General features: G+C 36.6%; 1 protein-coding gene across 1 annotated transcript in view; it reads right to left on the reverse strand.

Moving 5' to 3' along the window:
- Nucleotides 1-5308, reverse strand: part of LOC122789085 (L-threonine ammonia-lyase-like) — a 796205-nt gene extending 790897 nt beyond the window's left edge. Inside the window, exon 1 of the mRNA XM_044056286.1 lies at nucleotides 4986-5308. Within this exon, the coding sequence (XP_043912221.1) occupies nucleotides 4986-5258 (273 nt within the window). The 5' untranslated portion in view covers nucleotides 5259-5308. The remainder of the gene's footprint in view (nucleotides 1-4985) is intronic.
- Between the last annotated feature and the right edge of the window lie 2854 nt (nucleotides 5309-8162).

Raw genomic sequence — 8162 nt, forward strand, 5'->3', positions numbered from 1 at the left:
CTTCCCTTCCTTGTGTCTCCCCTCCCTCCCCTGTTTGTAGTCCAGTCCCCCTCACCACCACCACTTGTCTTATCTCTGTCAGTTGTGTCTATCCATTGTCTGTCCTCATTTTGTGTTAAGCACCTCCCCTGATGGTGTTTGTCTGCCCTTGCCCCCATCCTTATACCTTCTTCTCTCCCTCCTCTTCTCTTCATCTTACATTTTCCATCTACCATTCTTAAAAAAATAGAAAGGGCAGCTGTCCCCAAAAAAGTATACCCTTCCTCCTCTTCCTCATTTCAACATTTTCCTTCCCTATATCCTTCTATATTTTCCACAGTTTGCTCATACCAATTTCTGACTTTCAAATGTTCCCAGTTCCTCCAAATTTAAAAAAAAAAAAACTGTTTTAGGACTTTCTGGGAGCTGTGTATTAATGCTCTAAACTATGCTTATAGCCTTGTGAAGTTGCATTCGTGTAAACACATACTCACATGTATGCTACATGCACGCTATTGTTGTCTGTGTCTTCTGTAACCACAGGAAAAGTAAACTCATGCATTCACTAACGCTATTATTAACATGAGTAGATTTCTTAATTAGTTTATTGCAATGGGGCTAAATGCCTTTTATGTAAATTATAATTACTTTAGTCACAGCTATGTCATGATATTCAGTTTCACTACTTTTGGTAATACATCCAAGTGATGATGTCATCAGTTCATTTCAGGATTTACATTTGTTTGTTTGTTTTTTCGGCTTTTCCCAGTTAGGGGTCGCCACAGCGGAACTCCGGTCTGCTAATGATTGGCAGTAGAGTTTTTATGGTGCCGATTTGCCAGCCTGACGCCCAACCTTCAGCGAAGGCACGCCCATTCATGCATGTCTTTCGGAGGCCACTCGACCACGGGGAGGACATGCAGACTCCACACAGAAGGCACTCCAGCCGAGAACTGAATGGGAGAACCTCTTACTGTGAGGCAACAGTGCTACCACTGTACCACTGCGGCTTCATTTCTGGATTTAAATGTGATTTCATAATAGTTGAACAAAATCCTGAATTGTAGAAGATGAATGTACTATTTGCATTTCTGTAACAAAAGTTTGCAATTTTTTTATTTTGTTTTATATACGTATTTTTTAGGAATACAAGTGTGAAACCCATCACCTGCTTCAGTGTATTGCAATCCATTAAAAAAATGAAATTCTTCCAAAATGAAGAAGGTTAGCATTTAACCCATCCAGATATATTGTATTCCAAAACAGTTCAATGCCACTGTTTGGCAAAGTGTGCAGAATATCTGGAAATGTGTTTATAAACTTACAAAATGCAATCAAAGTAAATTGCCTAATAGAGAACAGTCACATTATTTAGTGTGAAATTATATATTAACACAGAAAAGGGCAAGGCTAAAGATAAAAGGCAAAATAAAATAATAGAGACAGAAACAGTGTCAGAAACAGACTTCTATTTTATTTGTGAAAACTGTTCTTTGAAAACAAAATGAGTTTAGAAAATTGTGTTTTGATGAAGTCTAAATACTCAATACGTGGCATGTATTTCAACTGTCCAGATGTTTGCAGAATGTCCAGATTTTTGCCTTGTAATTTTGGTCTGTTCCTCTTAAAATATGCAGTTTTCTGGCAAATCAGTGAGGACTGAATTCATTAAATAAAGACAGACGTTTGAGATTCAGAGTTCATATTCTTCAGAAAAATGCATGATAACACAAAACCTTTTATTCTAGCAACTAAGTTTGTAAGAGCAATAATTAAAATCTGCTCCTATTTTTGGGCCTTTGTCCCCCCATTATTTTTTTCTTTGTCCATATTTTCTTGTGCTAAGAGGTATGCTGCCTTGAATCTAGATAATCAACTCTATACAGTTGTACAAATGTAGATAATGAATAAGACAAACGTGGCCTTGTAGCAGTAAACTAAGAGGAAGATGGCATGATTGATTTTTATCCAGGGCTTTTTTAACTTGGTCAAATCATGGGAAATGTTTCTTGGGCTATTCCTGAAGACCCACACTATATATAACTTTTATGCATGTATGCAGTAATTGTTATCCAGCAGCTAGTCAGCATTCATATGTTTCCTGTCTACACTGACTATAAATAACCAGCAAGAAAAGTATTTCTAGCATTTGCCCAGCCCTAGAAACATTCAGCTTCTATGAACCTTTCTAAAGTGAATGGCATCAAATAAAACATACATTAGTCTCACATCTCAACATTTATTAGCCTTCCTGTTTAACTACATTCAATTAACCCACAACTAATTCCTTTTCAATGTCATCGTCTCTTTCAAGCACGATATAATCCACAATTTCACACATATAGCACCTAATCCTTTCTCCCTCCCCATTATTTAATTAAAAGCAAAGCAAGATCACTTTGTCAGATATTTTATTTCGTGTGGCTCATGACATTTTACTGTATGGTTTTGAATTATATTAAAGCAGACTTGTAATTTAAAAATGCAAAACACATTTTATATAATACACATATTCATGTGATTGTAAGGCAGATATCATGCAGACAAACCAAATATTTTTTGGCCAACCAATATATATGCAATCACTGCAACAGAGCATACTCTGGTGCATACACACCCCTCCCTACTTCTTACATCCACACCCACCCTACCTACCTATTTCTTAAACACACACACAGACACACACACACAAACACAAACACAAACACACACACCTACCTGTCACTTTTACATGCATCCGTAGTTCAAATGTCTTCTGGGATTTAAATTCCCCATGGACGCGAAAGATGAAGATGTAAATCATCGGTCGCACAGATGGAGAAGATGAAAACAATTCTTAAACACCTGTTCCGTCTGTGCAACTGGATGCAAAGGGCATTCTTAGAGAAGAATGCCCTTTAAAAAAACATTTTTTTTAAATTAAAAAGAAATCAATCTTCCGGCCAGCCGGTTCCAGGATGGTGCAAGTGCACCCCCCTTGCACCTGCCTGCCGGTGCCCTTGCTCTGAGATCACTCACTAGTGAGAAAAGGATAAATTCTCACCCCCTGATCTTCTACGATCTTACAAATGTCAGTATTCCGTGAGCATTTGACTGTCCAATTGCTTCTGCCAGTATTACAGACATTTGATATTTAGAAAATTTGACTAAATTAATGGCTCCATGTATTTATATATATATATATATATATATATATATATATATATATATATATTTATATATATATATATATATATATATATATATATATATATATATATATATATATATCTGCAAGTGTACTGACTGTAGTTGAAACACCCAAATGTTGACAATGTGAATGTTGATACTACGCATGTCCCAAGCAATAACCTTGGTGCATGCAAAACTTTTAACACAGAAAAAAAAAAGATAAAAGAAACATTATTTTGGCAAGGGGCAAGCCCCCCTGCACCACCACATTCCCTGCTAATTACATATACTAACTCCAAGATTGCACAATATCAGGGAAAGGACATACTTCCAAACACCTGTCAACATTCTGCTTAGTTATCAAATTGTGTTGACTAAACAGATGTTGACCAAACATAGTTTCTACTAAATTCACCATCTCTATAGGTATATAGATATATAGATATATATGTAATGTTTGTGTTTATCTGTGTGTATATATTACTTCTTACTATCATGTGTTCAATACTGCCTCTGCTGAAGCAATGCTGGCTAAACTATACCAAAGCCAACAATGTCGAACACCTGATGTTCCGAATTACCAGACAGGCCCACCATTTTGGTCCCGTATTAGCCCTTGTTCCTGTTTTCGGTGTGGTAGGGACTTTTAGGATTCAGTGTTTTTCACTGTTTCAGCTGTTTGATATTGTCAGCTTCGATATATTTTCACTGACATTGCCTGGTTTTGTAGAGGCAGTGTTGAACACCTCATAGACATCCTGTATGCATCAATATCTATATATATATATATATATATATATATATATATATATATATATATATACTTAATTAAACCATCTCAGGACTATGAAGAAGCCTTAATAAATGTATATAAAAACTTCAGATGAAAAATAAAAAGTGAAAAATAACCACAAAGGAATAAAGAAACAAAGAACGTAGCCCACAGTGATTCCTTAAGCTTTCGTCCCTTTATTCAGTATTGGAACATCTTCAGAATGGATCAAATGTCAAGTGGCACTGTATATAATAAACACATCAAGCTCATGAATATTTACATATAAACAAGTAAACCAGTTGTAATAAACAATACTCTGTATACTTATGCATATGCATAAGGTAATGTATTAATGACAAAGCCATAACAAACAGGCTAATAATCATACCTGTGAGTGTATGTGAGTAACTGTACTGCAATAAAAGTATGCAAATATATATAAATATAAAATAAACCATATGTATAATGCCAACCAACACATAAAACCTAGTCTTGATCTCAAAAAGTATATATGACCTAGCCTTGATCTCAAAAAGTATATATGGTTATTGGAACCACTTAGGGGCACATCTTAAATTAAGAGATTCATTCAGTCCAGGAAAAAATTCTGCCTTTAAACTTAATATATATATATATATATATATATATATATATATATATATATATATATATATATATGTATATATATATATATATAATCTGTATCTATCTATCTATATATATATATATATATATATATATATATATATATATATATGGATAGATATATACACACATTCACACACACGCATACAATATATTCACACATGATCCCTGTTAAAAATAACACTAATATAGACATGAGATTACATTCTGACATTTTCATGAGCCTGAGTATGGCACAAAATCCTATACTTGTATTCATGTATGTATACTCACATATAAAAGAAGGGTCATGTTTCAGATTCCTCCCAGTCATTATTTCATTCACATTGCTACCTTTAACTATAAGCTAGAGTTTATTAATATATACAACATATGTTGGTCTGCACAGTCAAAATACATTAAATGCATACTGTACCAAGCAAGGTGTTTTCTGGACTCCACAATGGATTTTGAAGGCTGCGGCACTGATGTCTTCAAATCGGAGGAGCCCACTAATGCTCTGGGAAGTACTTTGGTTAGCAGATTGATAGGTGGGATCATGGGCATTCTCTAACAGAGTCTCTGAGCAGCCTACAACCTTCATCTCCCAGGTTTTAATATCTCCATTTAGATATTCTTCCTCCCCAAAGTCTTTGAGTCTTTCTGGGTTTATGGACGGGGATCGTTTTGTGTGATGATCATTGGCCATCTGTCCTACTCTGCACTGGTGAGACTTGCAGCGTGGAGACAAACCACAACCAGTCCTTTTTCCATCATTAGTACTGCATAGAAAAGTACAATATGTACAAGAGTCAGACAAAATACATCACATTTTTAAAGGATATGCATGGTTCTTTAAATAACAAAACAAGTACTGACAAACAATGTATATTGTAAGTGTTTTACTATAATTAAAAAAGACCATTTTAAGAATACTATTCTGTATGTTTATTTCAGTACTGAATGCAGTTTTGATCTGATCTGCTGGCTGGAAGAAGAGGTAATCCTGTGAGTGAGTTTGAGAACAAATTTCAGAGGGAAAGGATGAAGCAGTGACTGGTATGTTCTTTCTACAGGAAGGTTTAGAGCACTGTATATATCATACCTAGCAGTGCCTGGGGACATGTGGACTCCTAGAATTTACCTGACAGTCCATAGGGGTATGTGGATTCCCAGTGTCATACTTGACAGTGCCTGATTGTATGTAGATTTCCAGTGCAATATCTGGCAATGGCTAAGGACATGTAGAGTCCAGTACTCTTGTACATACCACTTTCCACTAAGAAAACTGGCAGTGACCAAGGACTTGTGTGTTCCTGATGCAATATATAGCAGTGCCCTGGAACATGTGGGTTTCAACTGTGATACCCAGAATTGCCTGAGTACTTGTAGGTTACCTGTACAATATCAGGCAGTCCCCATTGATATGTTGGTTGTTAGTATGATATGTGACCACGCCAGGAAACATGTTGGTTTTTCGGTGTGACACATGGCAGTACTTGGGGCCACACAAGTTTCTAGTGCAGTTTCTGTCAGCGCCCAGGGACATTCCAATGTGACATGTACCTGGAGACATGCAAATTCCTAGTAGACTATCAAGCAGTATCCAGAGGCATGTGGTTTCATGGTGTAATACCTAACAGTTCTCAGAGGCCCGCATTCCAAGTTTGATACCTGCAAATATCTGGGAACATGTGAATTTATTTACTTATCTGCTATTTGTTTACCAGGTAGGTGAGCAAATCTACTGACTTTGTTCAGTCATGACCCCAGTACTGATGTACAATACAAGATACAGGTGGAGAATATGCAAAGGAAATACATTAATTGTACATGCAAAGAGTTACAGTTAGTAATATACAACTATAGAGTGATAATATGCTAGAAAAGTAATACTCACAGTACCTGCATTTCTCTATTCATTGTTAAAATATATATAGAAAGCTAGACATGTGGCCAGGTGTGATGATGCCTGTGCAGTAATGGATTTACAGTAATATTGGAACATCTAACTTGAGGGTATTACAGATCCTTTAGCTAGATGTACTTAGCCTCCTTATGCAGGCGTTGATCCAAAGAAGATTTGAATGATTCCAATGTTTGGTTACTTTTTATTTCATTGGGGAGGTGATTCCATAGTGCAGGTCTTGGTCTGGAGAAGGTTATTTTACCTACTACATTTTTGAATTTAGGCAGGTTTGACTAGAATGGGCCACTCATTCTGGCTGTTTGTTAGAGAGTAGATTTCTTCCATAGGGGAAAGCACATTTTGAAGAGAACGACAGTAACCAAACTGAAAAATGTTGAAGGTCAAAGTACAAAGGAGTATAGTGGCAGATTGTAATGGCAACAAGTTGAAAGATTTTCATAGTTACAGTGTGATACATGTTCATATCAGGAAGCAGAACTTTATGAGTATTATGGGGTGACTGTAGGCATAGTACTGACAAGCTGTATTCAAGTTTAGTAAATAAGACATTTCTTGTTAAAGCTGCCCATGTAGTTGGCCAGGTTGTAGCTTGCATATGGAAAAGAGGGCAGCCATCTCAGGTGCAAAGTGTTAGGGGGTATGATCAGATTATGCCAATCAGTCTTAAGTGTATTCCCAGCAGCTGTGAAGCAATTTAGCTTCAAGCTGCTTGCTTGCTATTTGCTACACTTTAAAAGAAAAGGAGAAAGATTTTTATTTTTTTTTTTGCTTCTCAACTTGAAGTTTGGGGGTGGTGGTGCCATATTGGGGAATGGCATAGTGCACCAGAATTGCTAGCTATGGCACTGGTAGTATGTAAAGGCAGGTGAGAGATTTAGCACTATCACTATCCTCAGGGTAAGGTTGTGAGTTAAACTGCTCATGCTAGAACCTTTAAAGAGAGCCCATTGCCCCCTCTTCATACCATATGCCAAACAAGGAAGCTGAATGACTGTGTTATATGGAAAAAAATCCCAGGTATTCTTGCTCATGTCTCACCCGCTCTTCCCTGGTGTTTCAAAATAAGATTCATTATAAAAATCTCCTTTCAGAGAGAATTATGACATCCCACCTACTCTGGGGATAGAAAAAGGAAAACAGAAATACCAAGGAAAGGGGATCCTATACTTAAACAGACCCGGAAAAGTGGTCCATAAAACTTATACCCAAATACACCTTCACTAACACATATTAAGTAAAAATTGTACATAATAAGAACATTTGGGTCTATATATTAGATACTCGAAGTTACTGAACTTCGAATACGATATGATCGACACCATATTGTCGAAGTCCAGTAACATCGAATACCTAATAAAAACATCAAATAAAGTTAAAAAACAGAACTACTTGCTCTAAGCACGGAGGCAAGCCCTCCTGCACCCCCCACTTGGAGGGGGGGGGCTGTTCCCACCACACCTCCCGCTACTTAAATATTCCAACTATGAGAACGCACTACATTGAAGTAAACAGAAATCTCCCCTCACAGAGATTTCCATTTACCTCTTCGATGTTCTGCGGTTTCGCTGTTTACGTGTCAGCAATGTCAGATTTGACATTGTGATTTTTGAGATTCTGATATAGACCTGAACATTTTACTAGTATATAGAAAGCGCAGTTTTGTCTTTATTAGGATTGCCTTCC

The sequence above is a fragment of the Protopterus annectens genome, chromosome 14.part0 (assembly GCF_019279795.1).
Source record: "Protopterus annectens isolate FY-2018-M chromosome 14.part0, PAN1.0, whole genome shotgun sequence".
In the NCBI taxonomy this organism is placed as follows: domain Eukaryota; kingdom Metazoa; phylum Chordata; order Ceratodontiformes; family Protopteridae; genus Protopterus; species Protopterus annectens.